At 37.1% G+C, this 22347-nt stretch overlaps 1 protein-coding gene across 1 annotated transcript; it reads left to right on the top strand.

The window, feature by feature from the left end:
• The first annotated feature begins 6640 nt into the window (after positions 1–6640).
• On the top strand, positions 6641–22214 carry LOC127946926 (lipid droplet-associated hydrolase-like). Its single transcript, XM_052543740.1, has 5 exons — positions 6641–6740; positions 6840–6884; positions 6979–7113; positions 14983–15152; positions 21951–22214. The coding sequence occupies exons 1-5, from the start codon at positions 6641–6643 to the stop codon at positions 22197–22199; spliced, it is 699 nt and encodes a 232-aa protein (XP_052399700.1). The 3' UTR covers positions 22200–22214.
• Positions 22215–22347: the final 133 nt, after the last annotated feature.

The raw sequence follows: 22347 nt of genomic DNA, 5'->3' as shown, positions 1-22347 counted from the left end.
TCTGTTGGAGTAACAATAACAAGTTATACAAGTTATATGGACCAATTTTATGCCAATTTTATGATGCTTTTCTTGAAGATTGAACGGTCTAGTCATATCCATTGCTGTTTATGAATGTTCATAACAAAGACAGCTTAGTTTTGCCGAAAGCTATCATGTCCAGGCAGTCGTCATGTGTTCCTGATTCATTGAATTACTGCATAGCACATGTTTTTTTTTTTTTATAGTTTCTTCTTAAAGCAGTTTAGCTTTCAGTGAAGCATCTTATGTTGTCACCAAATGTCATACTTATGAAATCTCATCTCCCAGTTCCTCTTTGTTTGTCCATCTCCAAATATAGAAAGCTAACAAAGTCTCTTTATTCTCATTTTGGAATGATTTATACTAATAATTCAAAGGTTTGAGGTTGGTAAAACATTTTTTTTAAATGTTTTTGAAAGAAGTCTCTTATGCTTTCATTACAAATGAAATTAAAAGAAATGTTGTCTTTTTGAATATATTTAAACATGTTATTTATTCCTGTGATGCAAAGCTGAATTTTCAACAGCCATTACTCCAGTCTTCAGAGTCACGTGATCTTTCAGAAATCATTCTTATATGCTAAATTGCTGCTTAAGAAACATTTCGTATCATCACTGTTGAAAACGGCTTTGTTACTGAATATTTTTGTGGAAACCGAGAAAATGATTTTTTTTCAGGATTTTTTTTTACATTTGATGAACATCTTTATAAATGTCTTTACTGTCAGTTTTGATCAGTTGCATGTCCTTCCTGAATAAAACAATTTCAATTTATTAATTTTAACTAACAAAAGTTACTGCCCAGTCTTTTTTTAAATAACGGTGTACATCTAGCACTTTTTAAATTCCTGACGTAAGCTATTAAAAAAAGAGAAATCCCAGCTGCAGATGTCCTGCAGAGAGAGCACGGTCAAACTGATGACCTTAAAGAGGGCCGCTTTTCACCAGGCTCTGAATGTCACTGAGCATTGTGCTCAATAGAGTCTTTATGGGAAATGGAGAGCCCATACGCCGACACTGTTATTGTAGAACCTGTGCCCTTTTCTCCAGAGATAACAGCAATAATCTCTGCAGTCTGGCCAGAGGCTCCCTTGGCTCTTATATCCTCCAGAGCCGGCGCAGGTGCTACTGTTTTAATGGGCTCACGCTATAAGTATGAGGATCGGTGTTGTATTATTGAAACAAGCACACTGACTGAGGAGAGTAAAAGGATACAAACACAAATAATATTTTATTTGCCATTGGAAGATTTTTTTTTTAAACATTATATAGTCTTTTTACACCAGCTTAGTGTAAATGATACTAAAATGGAAATTTTTATTGCATGGTGTAACAAAGCAATCATGCTTTCCCAGAAAGATCTGGATTTATTAATGATTGTTACTCGTTAATAGTTATTGTTAATCAAAATACAAATTGTTGAGTGTCTTTTTATGTATTTAAGGCATATATCTCCGAAAAAGTTCAGGTTCCAATTCAGTCCCGTTAGAAACCGTCACACTGAGATTTGTGTGCGATGCATAAATGCTAAATCACCTCAGTTCACGTAGCATGCTAACCGTGTTAACTGACTAAACCACTGGATGGCAGCAGGTTTGCTGTGTTATTTCTGATTTTGTATGTCCCCTGCTGAACATGAACTGTTTCATGTTGTTTCCTATCTCGAAAAGTTTTCAGTGGAACTGCAATAGTACAGCACTGAAATTAGCCGGCTAACATGAATTAGTTTAGCAGTTAGCTTAGCAATTGTTTTTGTTGTTTTATAGGAACTGTCTGTTTGAAATCTTTCTTTTAGAGAGCTTTTAGACTTATCTACATTTTGTTCATAATTTATCTGTTTCAAATGTTTTAAAGGTTTTTTATCTAAATGTCCCACTGTCGATAACATCTTGTCATGTTTTCAGCTAAATTACATCAGACTTAAAGGTGATCTCGTCTGACCTCGCAGAATGTATAATGATTTATAAGTATAATGAAGGCTATTTTATATATTGAATTGTAAAAGAAAATTGTTAAGCCCCTTATCATTTCAAAAGAAGAAAAATTGCTTATGATGAGTCCTATTTAAAGCCCAGAGATGTTCAATGGGTCAGGGATAGCTTATCCAGATGGTTTTGATTCACAGGAACCTGCTGTGCAAAGCACTCTGCTTGTCCCACCAGCTGCATCCAATAGCCCACAGTATCACATTGTTTGATAATTCATAATAATCTTACAAAGATTCTTCTTTTCTTTGTCATCTTTCGACAGTATGTTGGTTTCCACTTGAGGTTGAGGCACATTGTGTTCACAGAGTAAATCAGTGTGAACTTTACTCTCTGTTCCTTATAACATGGCCTTTTTTTAATCACCAAAAGTTTCCAAGGGGTTTCCCTCTCTTTTTGGATATGGAAACTAATATTTATGTCAGTTTTCATGGAACAACTCCACTCCAGCCAACTCCGCTGACCACCTTGCTACTATATAAAATTGTATACGTTCTGCAATTACGATTCCCTTGCTTGCATTTGATGAGCAGGTGGATCAGGAGTTACGATGGGCTTGCCAAGGAGGTTATTATTTTTGCTTTTTCATGCATTTCTGGGATTTCTGGCATAATGCTTTCAGGAATGTTACCCGGAGGTTGTATTTGATTGCCAGTCCAGCAGTGACCTTTTACCCTCCCTTCTAGTCTTGCAGCGAGTCCTTTACTCTTTATTATTTTAATACACTTGTATGTAATGTAATAAATTGTTGATTTAGTCATCAACAGACATTTCTTATTATTATTATCAATGTTGAAAAGAGTGCCGCCTAATATTTTTGTGGAAACCCTCATCATTTTTTCAGGACTCTTTGATTGATTGAATTTTGATCGTTTCTTTCTAAACAGCCTCACAATTCCAAAATGCACAAATGTGTGTAAATGCTATTCATTAGTGTGCTTGACATATTTAAATATATAAACATGCTTGTATTAACTTTGAGTTTTTGTGGTGTTTTCCTTGTTTGTTTGAATAGTATTTGTAAACTCAGACAATACAGTAAGGCACATTTACTGGGCCAATTGAGTTTAAACTGACTGTTATATTAAAAATACCTGTTGTGGTATTCTCTGTTGATTCGTAAATTGTTCCTCATCCATCCAAACTTTTCCACCTCCTGAGGTTGACAACTCCCCTACTGCTTTTTATCCTGGATTACAATACCTCTTGAATAGATTGAAACAACCCTCAGAGGGCAATCTGTCAGGAGATCTGGCTTTAGTCACCCTTGTGTCTGCATGTTTGCCAGAGTCAATAAGCATTTTCACTTGTTCCTCTCTCTCTACAGACTGGATCAGCTTTATGGCATGTTGGAGCTAATAAGTTAAAGACAACTTCACACACTGTCTGCATGAACGAATTCCAGCACTTGCTAATGCCTTCCTTACGGCAGGTCTCCTTAACCTGTTTAACTCCATTCCTGTTTTTGTCTGCACTTTAATGCTATTAAATGGTGGTGTCTGTTGACAGACATTTTCTATGAAAGATTAAATGCTAAAATATATGTTAAATGCAAGGTTGTTATAGTTAACTAAATCCGTTAAAAAACTTTGTTCCTGTGAGATAAAATGAAAAAAATAAAAAATAAATAAACAATTATTTTAGCTTGTTGCCAGAAGCAATATTTATCATTTTTATCTTAAAATGATGAAAAAATAATAATAAAATCCCCTTTTTTATATATTTTTTTAAACATTCAAATAGCTATAATAAAAATGCCCAAAAGCAAAAAATGAAACTACTAAAACCTTAACAAACATTTTAATGAAAATAGAATAAATATATAAATAAACCATAAAACAAAACTAATAGTATCTCAATGATGCTAAAATAACACTGGTTTAATGCAGCATTCACAAACTAAACCAGAAGGAGACTCTTTATTTGAGTGGCAATATATTTTCAACTGTGCATTTTATTTTTTGATATCCACTAGGGTCCTACATCACTGCTGGTGTTTATGCATTGATTTAGTGGCTTCCCTTGTGTGTATTTGTGAATCAGTGTGGTTGGTAAGCAAGCAGGATGGGGTGTGTGTGAGTGGGTCCTGCACCTGCAGGGCTACGTCAGTGGTGTGGTAGTCCAGGCAGCCTTGGGGTCAGAGACGGCAGGCAGGGTATCTGTTTAATGTCCCGGTGAGCAGCCCTGAATTTATGAACTCAGGGAGAGGGGGAAATGATAACGTGTGGGAGAGGAGAGGATAGCTCATGCTTCTGTCGTCTTTTTCTGGTAGGAATGCCTCCTTTGCATTCTTTCTCCCCACACAGAGGCAAACGCTAGTCTGGACTCACTGTAAGCTCTGTGATGTCCATATAGAGAGGCTGTTATAGTTTTAACCCAGGAATGGAACAGACACAATTAACAAGGGGAGAAGATCTTCTACAGCAATTCCCTGGTGTACTGATACACACACAAAACCAAAGATAACACTTTAATATAGGGACCAGTGACACTGTTAACTAGTTGCTTATTAGCATGCCTGTTATTAACACATTGGCTGTTTATCAGTACTAATAAGCGTATATTTTGCATGACCATATTTTAATGACAAAATTTAACATCTACCTTACTAACTATTAATAAGCAGCAAAGTAGGAGTTTATTGAGGCAAAAGTCATAGTTAATAGAGATAATTAGACATTCAAATATAGTCATGATTGAGACTATTCAGTGTCAAAACATGGTGCAACTCAACAAAGTATTAAAGAAATAAGTTAATGGTCGTCCAAAATTGAATATTGTCATCATTTATTCACCATAAATGGGTGTTATTTATAATGATGTTTCCAAGCTTCACATAATGAAAGTGAATGGCGGTAATGGCTATTTGGTAGGGATACACAATATATTTGTTCAATATTGGTTATCGGCTGCTATTAGATTTTTATAGATAATTTAGATAATTTATTGGTATTAGTTGAAACTGGATACAGCTTATTTTCCTGTTTTTAAATTTAGTTTACTTCTCATTTATCGGTTATCTTTATCGGTTATCGGTTATATAATAGTTTATTGGTTATCTGACATAAATACATCAGTATCAGCCTGATTTCTAATATTAGTGCATCCCTGTTGAGATTAAACTGGTGACAACTGTTAAATTGTTTACATTTAAATTTCATTCTCTCCCTCTCACAAGCTGTATTAGCTGTTTCAGAATGAATAAGTTATATGGACTGTTTTTACAATGCATCCTTTGTGGAGCTTCACAGCTCATGGTTTCCATCCACTTTCATTTTATGGAAGAAAGAAACTCATACGGGTCTGAAAGGACATGAGGGTGAGTAAATGATGACAGGATTTCCCTTGAATTTCAGTTTCTGTTCTTCACAGCTGCGTCATGTCAAGAAACAAGGCATTTTGTTGGTTGCTTGGTTTCTCAAAGTGAAATCTCATTGGACCAGCAATGCATCCCACATAGTGAAAATTTGTCTGATTGTCTGTGGTTTTATTGCTTTTAGTTTTGTGCAGCATTTTCACCTACGGTGTGGACAGAAAAATTGGAAAGCAGATGTGATTTTCGGCTAGATCAAGGGTGGAGCGGTGTTTAAAGCTGTAGAGCACTTGTCTCCTCTTCGACCTCCCCTGCCCCTATAGATGAAATCTATCCATGGGCCCATGTGTGACAGTGCATTCTTTGATTCCATCTGCCTTTAGAGCGAGAGAGCCTGTGACTTTATTGTGGTGACTGGTTGGGAAAAACCTGCCATTTCTAATAACACTGGCTTGAAGCAGTTCGGACTTTGAGCACGTCAAGTTCCATCTGAAAGAGATTTGGGAACCTTCAGCATGAATAAAAACATACAAATGGAATTAATCAGTTTGAAAAGAGCCGGGAAGGGCTGCTGTTGGCCCTCGCTGCTCATATCAGTGCAGTGTATCTCAGCGAACACTGCCCCTGCTGTGAAGACTGGGACGGACGGTGGAGAACTTTGCTTCACTAGTCATGCTTTAACCCAAAAAACCTATTGTGTCATATTTGATGCATGAACTCCTAGGCCTCTTAAATAGTAAAATTATCAAAACTGCTGAAAAACCTGTTGCATACAATCTACTACATTCCTTCTGCTTTCTGATAGATGGTACATACTTTTTAGCACGTAAAGGGCAATCTTGTGTGAAAACGTCCAAAAACAACCCCCTTCAGTTCGTGGGACAGTACATGTATTTTTTGCTGTAAAAGCTAAAGTAAACGTATTCATAATTTATATTGTTATTTTTTGCATTATGTTTTACACCACACATTCGAAACCACAATTCTTTGATATTTTATATATATATTTATAATATTTTTTAATATACTTTTTTTTTCATATGTCACACTTATCTAGTATATTTACTTTTCATTGTATAGTATATGGGACCATTTAGAATTTGATGTAACTTTGTAATGTCAGAGTATATTGTGTTTTGCATGTTAATATGAATTGGAAAAGAAAAAACAGGTTTACTGTCTAGCCTGGATTGAAGTACTTTGGGGTTACATTTACATAACTCACAAAAGTGCCATCATTAGTTTAAATATGTCCTATGAATATGATGAGTGATTCTTTAATACTTAGCCAATTTAAACATTATTATTCAAACACTTGTGAGATGCATTTACGTGTAATCTCACCTCAGAGACACACAACAGTTGTGGTTAACGGATCGGTCTGCGAGGCTGTGGCCCATCGATACTCTTTGGAGCGAGAGAGTGAGTTCCCTGTGACCACACAGAGTGCCCATTGTTCTGCACTGAAGGCAGCTGGGTATCAGAGATGCCATTTATCCCCTTATCTCCCCTCACTTGCAGTTAACCTCATCTGTGAAGAGCAGCAGAGCTACATCAGCAGACCTGGTCTGCTCTTGTCTAAACAATGAACACCATGTCTCACAACAATCCTTATCCTGAAGTGAAAGTTGAGCTAAATTAAGTTTTCACCTTTCCACAGGTAACCCAGGTGTGGTGGGCTTCTACAAGACATACATGTGGACGCTGTATCAGACATTCATCCAGAGATATCCAGTGTGGGCTGTGAGCCATGCTGGACACTGTATGCCTCCAGACACCTATGATATGATTGAAGGTGGGATATTTTCCTCTTTACATACACTGCACAGCCAAAAGTACATGTGGACACCTGCTTTCTAATTATTCAGATTGGGTATTTCAGCTATGCCATGTCTGACCGGTGTATAAAATCCAACATACAGTTACGGTACAGTCCTTCTGAAGGTGAAGTGATCACCTGAAGTGGCCCATATTGAAAACAATAAAGGACAGTCATGTAAGTGGTTGACATATGATCTGTCCCAATTCAGAGTTGTCCACGGACTTCAAAGTAGCTTGTGGTTTTAAAAGTTAACTCAAAGTGTCAGCCTTTTCAGATGTGAACTATATTACAAATAGTCAAAATAGTTTTTCTTCTCATGAGCTAACATTTAAGCACTTCTTAAAGCTTTTTGGTTCTACATAAATTTCATATAGAGAACGATCTTAGAGTGATGTGCAGAAACCACTGTTTGCTGTCCTCTCACTCTCAGCATGATGTCATTACCACTGTTATAAATGAGACAGTAGATGGCAGCAGATAATTAAGGGACTTTGGTTATTTAGGGGAATAATTGTTTATAATTTTGTAATTTTTAGATAGTTTTTCCCCTTTATTTACCATTCAAGATATTATTATTATCATTACGGTTGCACTTTATTTTACAGTACGTGTACTTACATGTACTTAAATACACTGTAAGTAAACTATCTAAGAAATAATACATTACAAATACAAGGTAATACAAGGTAACTACATGGGTTAGGGTTAGGTTTATTGGTAGGTTCAGGGTTTGTACCTAGTATTACATAGTTATTGTAATTACTATAATAAATACATAGTATGTACACTAGGAACAGGACAGTAAAATAAAGTGCTACTATTATTAGATAATTGTTGTTAATTAAGAATATTTATTATTATTATTATTAGACTATCATTCATTAATGCTATTATCATAAATAATTAATTCATATAAAACATTCTTTATTTTTTCAAATAAATAAATTTGCATTTGGTTATCACTTAATTTTCTCACAATATTGCATGGTTTAGGTTCTTGTTTCAATATAAATATCAATTTATGATGCATATAATTGTATTAATGTATTCTGATTTATATTTAATCAGCCTTAGTTATCACTAAAGCTCACTTGAGTAAATTATTAAACAACACATTATGGTGAAAGACTTGAAAGACTCTGAAACAAATTTATTTAGGACATGTTGTACCTTCACACACAAACGCTGGCCGTGAAGTCCCCTGACAGTTTCAGACACCGCCGTACACTGTCCTGACTGATATGCTGGTTTGTAGTGTCTGTCAGGTTGCTGGATGCTCCTCCTGGAATCCTTTCACAGAGCGAACAGTAAGGTGGAATGCATCCGGGACTGACGAACGAGCCAAGCCTCGTCTCCCTCCTCTGCCTGAACCAGTATATGAAAGTCCAGCATGTTCATCCATAAAGCAGCATGGACGTTTTTATTGAGCTTGCTACGTGGGAAAGACATTACCAAGCCCTCACCTGTAATAAGACAAACCACATGCAGATGGCTCAGATCTCCAAAAACAGCATTTGTACTGGCTCGCTTGATGGATTGGACAGTCTAGGTGAACGCTGGTCACATCAGGTCTACTGTCCGGACAGACAAGCTTGCTCACGAACAGCAAAACTTCCTGAAGTCTGAAATCCTCTGAAATTTTCTGTAATCTCGTAGCTGGTTCAAGTATATATTATTCTTCAAACAACTGCTTTTTTGAATGTGAACACATGGAATACTTTTTACCGGAATCACAGTCTTAAAGTATTCAGTGACAGACAGCTGATCTCTGGCTCACACAACAGACAGTGACATCCATGGCTGTTCATATAATGTTGTGCAATCACGAGCTGGATGATTAAAAGTCAAATCTCGGCAGTGGATTCAGATGTGCCAAGAGATGACAACAAGCGGCAGGCGTTTGCCAAGCCAGCGCAGATGAAAGAGGGGACGCAATTAACAGTTATATTTCATTTCCCCAATCTCGCGATTTGAGTGACAATCTTGATTACAATCAATGGCTGTCTTAAGCAGGGCGGTATCAAATACGCTGGACTTTTCTTTCCACGGCACATTGTCTTGTTCATCTCAATGATCCATCCCTCATCATGTTCTGCCATTTGGTTCGCAGATGCCCCTGTCTAAGGAAATAGCTGATTGTGTTGCTTCTCATGCTGAGGATTTAGTATATCAGACTGCAATCAACTGAAAACTGCTAAAGAGATCATTGAAAACTTTTGTTTTTTATTGTGCAGGCATGTGCAGAATATATATATATATATTTTTTTGTTAATTAAATTAACTATTTAAGTAGTTTGGATAGTTTCTAGTTTTCTTTTCGCTTTTGCAGGCTAAAAGGGCAATGTTAGATCAACCAGTGGGACGATGTGGGGGGGGGGGGGACTATCCATTTAGCTGCCCAATGGCGGACAGTGGGTGTGTCCAAGAAACTTTTATTTTTGCTGTTCTTATTTATTGAAACTAGTGGCACAGAAATGATCTAATTAATATGTAAATAATTAGGCTTATTATCTCATTATTGTTAACTAAATCAATTTTGTTGATTGTAATTAAAATAACGTAGAATATAAATATCAGATAAAATAACTTAAACTGCTAAAAAAATGAGATGTTACAATGGCAACTAACTGAAATAAGATGAAGTGCTAAAATTACTAAATGTAAATAAATAAATTATTAAAACTATAATATAAATAGTGATTAAAAACTAATAAAAATTACTTTCAAATAACATTTAAATGAAAATGTTAATTTAACATTCGTGAAAAACTATTATAGTATATAAATAATGCTAAAATAACACTGGTTCAAGTATTTTTTTTAATTAACTAAATTAACATTTAATTAATTTGAAACTCACTATTTAAACTATATTTGAAAACGTTGACCTTTTTACTAATCACTTTTATTATGTTAAAAAGAGCTGATTGTAGAATTTGGTTTCCGTAAGACGATGGCGTCACTGACTTGGGCATCAGATCTAGTTTGCGGTTTCTTCTTATGATGACCCTTAAAACAGCTTCAGGTTTTCAAATTCAACTTCCTTGTCCAGAAGTCACTGGTGGCTTTCCATGTGAATGCTGCCCATTGATTTACTACTGTTCAAAGAGCTCTTGGTCAGCCAGCGGTCAGCAGCAGGCACAGCCATTCGGAGCCCACAGAAACCTCACTTCATCGAGTCCAGCACAGCCACAGAGAGACTTCATTGAGTTCATTGATGAGATCTTAAACTCTCAATGCCAAACATTTCATTCCCATTGGCAATATAGGGCTGGTCGTATTTAATGGCATACATTAAGTGATATTACATCCCTGTGTCTTGGAAACATAAACAAAAGCGGGGGAAATGGTAGTGGGGTAAACATGCCAAATCTCTGTGGAGGAACTGTTCCTGTGGTTGGCGATTCGTGATTGATGCCTTTTGATTACAGTAAAAATATCTGTTAATGCAAACATGGGGAACATTTTGGACTTTGCCAATGTCAATAACCCTGCCCTGGGTCAAGCCGTCCTCCAGACTTACACATCTCATTCATTTTGTCAGAGCGTGTTAAGAGAGCTACTACTCAAAATCTACTTTCCCTTCTCTGATATGACTAAATTACCCTCCATTTATGCCCAGGCTATTAAAATAGGCAAAAAAAGGAATTTCCCTCATTCTTGTAAGATTGCCTGGGGTATAGTAAAGGGGAAATAGATTGTTCTGAGCAGTTTGGTTGATGTGACTTTTTGTGACCAGTTGTAGTCAGGTTTGGTTTCATGTTTGTCTTGCTGATGGGAGGCATGGGCATTGGTGGGAAGCCTATTGGCCCTTTTTAACGTTTAGCATTTAAAACAAGAGTTGTCTAATACCTCTTTGAAATAATTGTTGGTTGGTTGTAATGGTTTATTTTGAATGCTACAGATTACCTTTACATTAGTTGTATTTGGCAGTAGAGGCTGATGTAAGATGCATTCATGGTTCACCTATGTTTGCAGAAAGTTTACTCACCCTCAGGCCAGCCTCGATATAACTGAGTTTCTTCACCAGAACAGATTTGGAGAAATTTAGCATTATATCACTTGCTCACCAATGGGTCCTCACCAGTGAATGCGTGCCGTCAGAATTGGAGTCCAAACAACTTATAAAAAACATCACAATAATCCATAAGTAATCCTCCAGTCCACCAATGAATGTCTTGTGAAGCAGAAAGCTGTGTTTGCATCAATAAAGCATTTTAAATTTAAACGGTCACTTCTGGCCAAATACCAGTCCGTAACCCATAATAATGCTTCCTTCAGTGAAAAGTCCATCCCTTATTCTCTTCTCACATACAAATAAAAGACATAGAGCGTCGTTGCGCTTTGTGTGTCCCAAGTTCGAATCCAGACTCATGGACTTTTCACAATCCCCGCCCCTCTCTCCCAAACTTTGCTTCCTGTCTACATACTGTCCTATCATAATAAAGGCAAAACATTTTATTTTAAAATCCACTGACATATTTTTGTTTATTACAAAAACACAGTTTGTCGATTAATTACATTACTTGTGAATTATTTTAAGATGTTTTTTATCAGCTGTTTATGCCCTCATTCTAACAGCACCCATTCACTGCAGAGGATTCACTGGTGATCGAGAGCAAATGCTACATTTCTCCAAATCGGTTCCGATGAAGGAACAATCTCATCTACATCTTGTATTCCCTGAGTGTGAATACATTTTCATGTATTTCTTTAGGCATTAATGCACACACATACTTTACATGCAAACAGCATTCTCCTGTGTTTGAAAAATCTTGCAGCTCTCTCTCTCTCTCTTTTTTTTGTAAGATTCTCTGAGCAAAAGCAAAAGGAGAAGCCCGCTGTATCAACCCATTTTTTAATCATCAACACAACTCTGTTGTGGTTCCTCTTGACATTAATATTCAGTAAACTGATCCCTGGATGAAACATGCACCACACATTTATTGCACATTTTTTAGAGGGGGATATAATCACTTAACAGCCTGCTCCCTATACATCGCTTGCTCTTGCCAACAGATCGTTATTTTATATTGAGGAATTAGTGTTTGCCATATGTTGCATACATGTTTCTTTGGACCCATTACAGGTTGCTCTGATTTTGTTCCTGTTCCATATCCAGAAGGATATCCTTTGGATTTCTTACCATAGGATAAACCTATACAGCCTTAAGATCAACATGAAGTCCAAATTGGCTTATATATTTAGTTTCTCAGTAATCATTCCTGGTCTTATTATGCACAGGTCAACCGTGCACATTATCTTGTATGTTTGGATTATATTTATTTACTTTTTTGTCTAACCACTTTCCCACAATTAAAGATTTCTTTCATATAAGTGACTGTAGTTAATCATTGTAGCTGGATGTAGGTTTTGTATGTTTTACGAGTAGGATAGTCTTAAATGTTCATGAGGTAATCCTGAGAGGCCACTCAATGTGTAAACTGCTCTCATTGGTGTTTGGGCTCTGAGCTCATAGTGCCCCTCTGTGCTGGTAGATAAACATGTAGGGCCCCTTTGTAGCCAAACTTCAGTGGGAAACTTCGGAAAAAATCAAGATCGGATTTGGAAAATGGGAAATGAGGGGTAAGGAGTGGTTGGGGAGAGCTAAATGTGTGTGCATGCACAGGTCACTGACTTCATTGCTCACTGTCTGATCTCTCACTTACATTCATGGATGAAAATAACCCTGGATTGAGTGCCTGTCAGTACCTTTAAAAAAATATTATTGCGTAAATACTTTTTTCTGAATTTATGTGTTTGCTGCTGTAGAGTGTGTCCCTTTCAAGGTCCTACTCAGTGTCCCAAAACTGTCGTATCCAATAAATAGTTATAATAAAGACGTCTCTTATGTTCCTCGGATACTGAATTCATTTGATCACAAAGACAGTAAAAACAATAACAATGTGAAATATTATTACAATTTAAAATACATGTTTTCTACTGAAATATAAATCTTTTTAAGTAATTTAGTTTGAGCAGCTCTTACTCCATCTTCAGTGTCACATGATCCATCAGAAATCATTCTAGAGCTTATTTGCTGCTCAAGAAACATTTCTTAATATCACCAATCTTGAAAGCAGTTGTGCTGCTGTTCTGATGCATCTTTAAATTTTTTTGATTGATTTAATGACTTTTGAATGATTTATTGTGCTTTTGCTTAATAAAATTATTAATATGATTAATTTCTTGGATATTTTTTATTTTTTTTAATCTGTATAACATCACTGTATGGATAGCCTATAACATTAACATTTTCTGCTCTCCCATGAAAGATTTCTAGATTGAGCAGACTCAGTTGTTTGTGAAATCATAACCCATAATACATACTCAGTACTCATAATACTTTAACATGTTATTGGCTGATTTGTTCTATGAACTTTTTTTATTTTTTATGTCGAAAAGACATAGCTGGTGAATCTTTAATCAAGTCTATATTTTCTCCTGATATATTAATGCTTGGCAGTGAATTTGCCTTCTTTGTACCACAGCAATTGTCCATCAAACCCCAAACCAAGCTTTAAGCTGTATTGCACATGGCATGTAGTTTTCACTCTTGCCTTTTGTCTCAGAATGTGTTTCTATTTTTTTTTTTTTTACCGTCTTATCTTATCATTCTTGTACATCCACTGGTATTTTATGTAATGAAAATGATTTAATGTTTTGAACCTTTTGAATGGGTTTCATAGGTTCCTCCTCTCTTCGGCTTCTTTTTTATCTCTCCTGCATGAGTCTGTACCTTAAGGTCATATGCACTCCTTTTTGGTCCGCCTCCTGTTCCTCCATCCATCCTGCTCACCCTCTAATACCCCCATCCAACATCCTTTCCTTTTTGAAATCTGTTTTTATCTTCTGTATAAATTTGAAGATCAGTGGAAGTAGCAGATCTCTTTTACAGTATTGCACACTTCATGAATGTAACTTTCCTTGAAAATAATTGTTTTTAATAATAAAAAAAAAAAATTTGAGGGTGTCCCTTCTCTGTGTTGCAGACAGTTTATAAAAATACCTTAATTTGTCTTTCAACAATAGTCCAATCCGAGGTTATCCACGAGACCCTCAGGATTTGTTGTCCCAGCACATCTCATCATAAAACAGGTCGAAGTAATTAGCCATGTGCAACTACGTCAGCTGAGATATCTTTATTATTTTAGAAAGAAGAGAAGATGCAGAGTGCTCCAGAAACCATATATTGTGAGATGTCTCATGAAGGAGCACTTTGTCTATTTATGTCTTGAAGCTAATATGAGTTATTTCTCTCTCCCCTCTGGTACTCCTCTCTCCCCCTGTCTCATCATTAACAGTTCTGCTCCCATAACTCATCATAGTGATGAATGCTTCAGCCTCACCCCACCTCAGTCCAGCTTCTTCTCTCTTCCTCTGTCATTCCTTTGTTTCTGAGCAGTCCATTGTCTTTCTAATTCTTACCCTTTCTCGGGTTCAAACTGGTGAATTCAGCACCTGTAGGAAGATATTAATATCAAAGCCTGCCAAGCATTATCAGGATCTCCAGTTACTGCGATTGTTCAACAGAGCGTAATTTTACTCCTTTCCAAAGAAATAATGAAGAACAAGATCAAGATGATGAAAGAAAACTTCTTATATGGAGCGCTTAACAATTGAATGTGTCTTCTGGATCCTTTACAGTTCTCATTCAGCTGTGATCGGAGCTCCACAATCGATCAAACTAGGCAGCTTTGTCTAATTATATTATTTGCTGTATTTATTAGTTCTAGGTCATGATGAAAGGACTGGCAACAGTCCTGGCCACCATGTGGTGATGTACATTGGGTTCGGTGTGAGAGCTTTATGCAGTTTTTTTTCCCCTCTTTTTATTTCAAGATGCATCTGTGACTGAGAAGGAGGATGTTTTTGGGCTAAACGGGCAGATTGAACACAAGCTGGCCTTCCTTCGAAAGCATGTGCCTCGGGACATGAACCTGCTGCTGATTGGTCACTCCATCGGTTGCTACATCATTTTGGAGATGCTGAAGAGAGACCCAGAGCTAAAGGTATAAACAACTTGTTAAGAAGGAAAACGGTTAATGAAGCACACATCCTACTAGTTGGTGGATATGGTCACACTTTTTAAGGAATGCATTACTATATTATATGAACAGTATTATATTTATTGTGCACATAAGTGGTATGTAGGTGCACATGCACAACCAAAATAAAAAATGCGCTGTGTAAGTATAGACTTCTCATTTGCATACCGACATGGTGAACAGCTATTGATGCAAAATTACAATTTTATATTGACAGACTGTAATACTGAATATATTTTCTATTCAAGCTGAAAGCATAATTCAAGGCTATCCACTGCCGTTTTCAGCACTCTTGAATGGGCAGTGATAAACCCAGTAGCGCATATACTTACTTCCTGACAACACGCCAAAATAAAAGCTTGCTGATTTTAAGTTTGAAACTGATGAAAGTTAATTTAAAAAAAGTAAATATTAGAATTGTATTTTTATTTAATACTCCATTTTTATTTTAAAATATGATAGTATTATCACACTTTATTATTTTGTTTATTTTATTTAAAAAAGCTAAATAAATAAAATGCGATAATATTATTACTATTATTTTTTTTTTATAGTTCCATTTAATGGGTTACACAATGTGTAGTCTGTGGACCAAACCAAATCTCCAGGTCCTCTTATGAGAACCAGGGTTTGTATACATGTATAAATAATATATTATTGTGTATGTGGAATTCAAAATTGCATGTATTATTTTATAGTAAATTTATACATTTTTAATTTAACATTTAAATGCAAATAACAACATTAAAGTAACAATAAATCTGATTTGTATAAAATGTATATTTGTACAGGCAAATTTCAGCAGATTCAGAATCAGTTATAAACTACAATTTACAAATTGCAAATCAAACTTGCATCATTTTTTTCATTCAGTTTAAATTCCAAGCCATATAAAATTGTGACATTGAATATATTATTTTATTTGATTTTAATTCATTCATTTTATTTATTTTTTATTTAAATTATTTCTAATAAATGCCTAGACTATCTACTGATTCTGTCTGATTCTACACTTAAAACAGTATGAATAATGTCTACAGTATTGCTGTCTGCATAACCTCCGCAGACCACCTCAGCGATTTGCAACTTTGCCATTATAGGACATGCCGCCAAAACATGGACGCTGCAAGAAAGTATGTAATGTGTGAAAGCAAAGTGAGACTCTGCCAATCAGCAGCATAATAAGACACTTCTGTTCCCTTTCCTTGCTGTGTAGAAGGTCAGGAGATTAAATAACATGGAAAAGAACCTTGATTTTCTTTCTCCCTCTGGGGTTTTCCTGCTCTAAGATGTGCTCTTCATCATTTTTATATTTAAGCATTTTCTCTACCCAGAAATTTTTTTTTTTACTTTTTCTCTTTCAACTTTTTTTTTTTTTTTTTTTTTTTTTTTTTTTTTAGTATTTCCTCTAACTAGAGGGGCATGTATTCCTCCTGGCAAAGAGAAATGTATTTTAGCTTCATTAATGGGGCCAGTGCAGTTATGTACCACTTTTTGCAGTGCGATAAAAATATGTTCTGATACTTTTGGAGACAGTCCACGTCCAAACTGCATTTAGGGATTTAGTTCAGGAACTTCAGTTGAAAAGCTGGTCCCAATCTCAATCTCACTCATAGATTTTAAGGTCCTCTTTCATAATCTGTGAAAAAATTTTCATTCCAGGTCATTAAAACATTGCCAACCATGTAGACCTTTTTTGTTACTTGTCTGAATCTGTTCTTTTCGAATTATGGCTAGTTCCCTCTACGATGTAGGCAGATATGGCATGGCTCGGAGTAAACATGCACAAAGGAGAAAAATATTTCCTTTTTCGTCCCAGATTGCAGGCTGCCAGGAAGCCAACCTGGCGATTATGCCTGGTAACATATGATGTGTGATAATCAGAAACTGTTACTATGGGCTCTAGATATTTACTTTGGAATGGAAGAGACCAGTCAGTTTAAATGATGGTAGGGGTTTCTTTAGTTCATTTCTGGAGGAGAATGTTTGCCGATTTCAGCCTCAGACCATGAGCAGATTGAGAGATGTTGGAAAACCTCCCTAAAACTAGAGGAAGAGTTTAACTAACTGCATATGGAGGTGTTCAATTGTATGTCTGACATGAGTTCAGTTCACAAGTCTTCCCTGTTGCCTTTGAAGTACTTGCTTGTTGTAAGAAAGTGACACTGTATATGTGTCAGTTGTAGAATAGACAGTCCAAAGAAAGTCAGATGTGAGGCTGCAGAAAATACCTTTTTCCACCTGACGCCTCAGCCTGAGGTAGAGCTCTTGGGACTTTTAGGTGAGGAGGAAAATTCTTTATACGTCCTCCTGTAGCAACCATCTTGCATTCTGCCCCATGAAGGTGATGCCATTTCCTACATCTGTATGCACAGATGTATAGTTTAGTTTAACAGCTGTTGACTGCAAGTGTTGCTTTGAGTTTTATTATTAACAGATAACATTTCTTATGACAGTGAACTACTCTGATTGCAATCAAAAGTAGATTAAAGGGAAAGGTCATCTCAATTCTGTTCCTCACCCTCATGTTGTTCTAAATTGTTATCATTTATGTTCTTATCTGTACCAGATGCATTCTATTGGAAGGATTGGAGATGGTTTCTAGGAAGAATACTTAACAAGTCCTGTCATTCTTTTCAGTGGACTGATGGCACGCTCAAGTTCCCCTGAAACTACAATGTTTCTTTCTTGTCCAGGGCATGACGATTTGGGTGTGTAGATTAACTTGTGTACGAGTGTGTGTCGCAGCGTTCTGGGTGGGCCTCTATTCGGGGAGCAGAGGTCACACCGACAGTACTGAAGTATTGGTATGATTTCATACTTCACTCAAATAAAACATTGTCACAGTCATTAGCCAAACACAAGCAGAAACATTACAGCACATAGACCTGGCTCAGATTACCCTCACAACATCTCCAGATTTTAAAGCTCCCAGACGTGAACACGGACAGTCCAGCCCATTGGACATGCAGTCACATGGTTGAGAAAACACTTGCAATGACATTTTTTGTTATTGTTCATTTTTGGGATGCAAAGAGCAGTGGTTTCCCTTGACCCTCTGCAGAGTATAGTTTATGGTGGCGTGGCATCCTGGCTTGACCTGGTGTTAGGGCTGTGCAAAAAATCAAATGCGATTTTTTTTTTTTTTTTTTTTTTTTTTTTTTTTTTTTTTTTTTTTTTTTTTTTTTTTTTAGTTTTGAGAAGCAACAGGGCAGGATTTGTTGTGAAAACCTGGCAATCCTGATCTGAACACACGTGCTGGAGATAATACTTCTAATTAAAGGAGCGTTTTTACTGATGAGATGTGCATGAAAATCGCATTCGATGTTTTGCACAGCCCTACCTGGTGTTTTCATTTTTTGTCTAAATAAAAGTGACATGGGATTTCCTAAGGGTGGGCATTTATACCGATAGACTTGATTTTGTAGAAAGAAATTGTCAACTTGTAGAGATTTTGGACTGTTGTCCATGACTTATGTTGTGATATAAGATTTTGGTCATATTGCCCACCCCTAGGATCTCCTTTATGCTTTCTCCTGGGACCTATGAGGAGCTGACCAGTGTTTTTTCCCAAAGAGGCATTTGGCATTTAAGGTTAGCTGTGACGGGGCACTGTCAACTTCAGGTGGGCCTTCCAGCAGTTTTCATTATGTCACCACTCAGCTATCATGCCTGTTCCCACTCTGGAGCCTGGCAGCAAGGCTACGTTCGAAAAGAGCGGAGCAGTGTTGACGTGAGTGGAGGCGGCCCTTGCAACACATTCCCATTGAGATACTCGCTGTAAGTGGTTGAGTTGAAAGAGATGTGGTCTGGACTGCCGCATGATCCATCATGCTGTCTGAAGCTCCAGTAGATCTGTGCATCATTAACATTCCTCCACTATCAGATCGCACCCTCACATCTCAGATCCGTGGAAGTCAGATTGTGACGTTTAAACTCTCTTCGCCCCTTCTCCAGATGCAGAGAATTCCTTCCCCCTTCCTGACCTCAGCAGTACCAGAGAAGGAACCCTCTAAAACTAGAAGTGTGCGTGTGTGTGTGTGTGTGTGACTTAGCCGTCTGTCTCTCTGATTAAAGAGACACTCCCAAAGACTCTGTCAGATTGTTCTGTGTTCTCTGTTACATTCCAGTGACCTCCAGGAAGAGGAACTGCTTCTTGTCAAAAGCACTACTACTTGCACATCAAAGATCACCTGCTCTGAACACACTCCCTCTTCTTCACCTTTCCCTCTCTCTTTCACTGCTTCTTTTCCACTCTCTCTCTCTTTGTCTGACAACTGATGGGCATCAGGATGAGCAGTGAAATAGCAGATGAAATGTATTATGTGGGGGTGGAATGCTTCCTGGAGCAGTATGTGGACTAGATGGTTTTGTCTAGATTTATTAGTGCCCACTGTCATTATAACTATTATGCTTATTCATACTTAGCATCTGCAAAGCAATGTATTAACATCCACTTAGAATAACCTAGCAACAGTGTTGGGAAGAACTGGGTTTGAACACTCTGAAAAGCACCCAAAACACATTAGAAACTATGCAGCAGCAGAATATCTTAGTATTGTTCACAGGGAATTTGATTGATCGGAGATGTGACCAATCATAAAGTAGAATCTGCCATTTTTTACAACAAACAGTCCAGACAGGAAAGTTACTGTATTAACGTCTGTGAACTTTAACTTAAGAAATGGTGTGTATTGACGTCATTCCGCGCTTGAAACAACATTTTCATTCCGTCTGATGTTCATTCATGTTTATTTTATGCTATAACAAGTAGTAAAAAGGAAGAGATTATTTGTTTGTGTGCTGCTTGAACTGAGGCGCTACAATTATCTGTCACCACACATTGAAGAGACAGAAAACTGTATTTATTATTAGATTTTTTTTTTTAATGAAATTAAATCTAAGACTTTGTTTCATACCAAAACTAACCTGCTCTGTCTTGTCTGTTGGCGTATTGTCAGTGTCCTCTTTCCTCCATAATATTATTTATTAATATTATTAGTATTTGCAAAGGGTCATTTGCATAGCAGTGTGCTTGGAATACCTTCACAAACACATAGTAACGTGTTAAGAACTGCTTAAATATACTTCGTCCATCCACTTTCCACAGTCCGTACACTGTCTGCGTGATGCTGATTTCGTAATCAAAAGTGTCTGCATTCTGTTCTGCAAATCCATTTTTTGTGTTTGTGTGGACAGTCCACGTGTAACAGCGCAGGCACAAGGTGAATCCACAAGGTGGTACTGCATGTGTCAAACTCATTCATCCAAGAGTGAGTTTAGGGCTTGTCTAAATACTAAAATGCAGAACATTTTGTTTTACTACCAAATTATAGATGGTATCTAATTATCATTAATATTAGACTGTAAATGTTTCTATGAAATTTCTTAAGATCTCTGCAAAAAGTCTCCCAATTCATTTCCATAAGTTGCATGATGGGATAATTATAGCCTCGAACACCGCTCCGGAGCGGTTTGGATAGTGTGGATTTAGTGTGCTTTGGCATTTTTAAGACTTGGGACAGGCTTGCGCACTGTTTTGTGCACGCTTTTTCAAGTGACCAAGAGTGCAAGTGAGGGTTTTTGGACAGACCCATACTTTTGAAAGCTGTGTGGACATACTGTGCACAAGATAAAGTAGAATGTGGAAAAATAAGTATACGTTTAGAACTCACAAGCAACCATACAGTAAGATGCTAGCACCTTTGAACACACTGTCAGCTGCATTGTAATGTGCTTACAGCTGCTTAGAGTGGCAACAAACACATAGCAATGTGCTAACAATTGTTCAGAAAACACGAGCAACTGCATAGTAGAGTCTTGGCAACCACCCAGAACACCTAGCATCATGGTTTTACACCTCAAGCACTGTTCACACTCACTCCAAATGAAGTAGTTTATAGTTGAGTACTTTGTATATTGAAGAAATCTGATTATTAACAACTCATTTAATCTCCGCTCATTTGATGGTTTGTAGTCTAATTGTTATGACAGAGGGACTCTGGATTGGAAACCTCTCATCCATTTGGGGTTTGATATCTTTTCCACTGACAGCAATAGATATTTTTCAGTTCCATAAGGCCCATTCAGAAGATAAATTCAGCGGCAGCAGAACTTTGCCTGTTGCCGGGGCGTGATGAAACCAGCACTCTTTCAGGATTGCAGAACTAGCTGAGTTTGAAGTTTAGTGGTTTGAAGCTGAATAGATTGCATTTGGCACTGCTGACAAAGAATTGTGCTGGCTATCACATATTTTACACAAGAGAATTGAAGATATTGCACTGTTTAGTTTCATTGAAAAATACTTGGCTGCAACTGCAAAGGATTGTAGAGACAGATGAAGCACATCCACTCTGTCTTACTCACTGAATGAGTCTAGCTGCCTTCTACTCAATGGCCAAACAGAGGCAGGTGTTTCCTGTTTCTGGAAGTCTCTCTCTCCTCTCGGTTCCCTCCTTCCTTTGTCTCTCCTATCGATTTCATAATATAGTGAGAACACAGAAATGTCATTTTTCATAGCTTGATAACTCTTGAGCATTGAAATTTAGTTATGTCATTTGTTATGATTAAAACTGCTCGCATTGCTGTCATAAATATTAAACGTTGCATCTCAGCAAGTCACATATTGCTCTGCTGCTCTTGTTTTTCCTAAGTGTCTGTTACTTAACCAAACAGTCAACCAAAAGTAGATGGTTGTAGAGAAAGCTGAGTTCTCCTGACCTACATTCATCTCTATAATCCATCTGTACTTGTCATCCTCAGGTTGTGAAGGCGGTGATGCTCTTCCCCACGATTGAGCGCATGGCCTGTAGCCCTCAAGGCAAGGTCATGACCCCAGTGCTCTGCCGGCTGCGGTACGTCTTCTATCTGCCCATCTTCCTGCTCTCCCTCCTTCCAGAGAGGCTGAAGGTCAGCATAGTGAATCTGGCTCTGAGGAACATTTATGCAGTGGATACCTCCATCATCCCAGCCACTGTCAGCCTGATCAATGTAGACTGTGCAGGTGAGTAAACGCTTTACTTTGTTGTTTCAATAGAACAAGCTCCAGAAATCCATTTTAATGTGTGTTGGGTGGTGTAATTTTGTGAATAACCAAAACGATTTTTCTGTAGTTAATTAATTAATTAATTGTGTGTGTGTGTGTGCGTGTGCGCGTGTG

Source organism: Carassius gibelio, chromosome A25 (genome assembly GCF_023724105.1).
Source record: "Carassius gibelio isolate Cgi1373 ecotype wild population from Czech Republic chromosome A25, carGib1.2-hapl.c, whole genome shotgun sequence".
In the NCBI taxonomy this organism is placed as follows: Eukaryota; Metazoa; Chordata; class Actinopteri; order Cypriniformes; family Cyprinidae; genus Carassius; species Carassius gibelio.
Note: the sequence above shows the minus strand (reverse complement) of the source record. Positions and strands in the feature narration are given on the sequence as shown.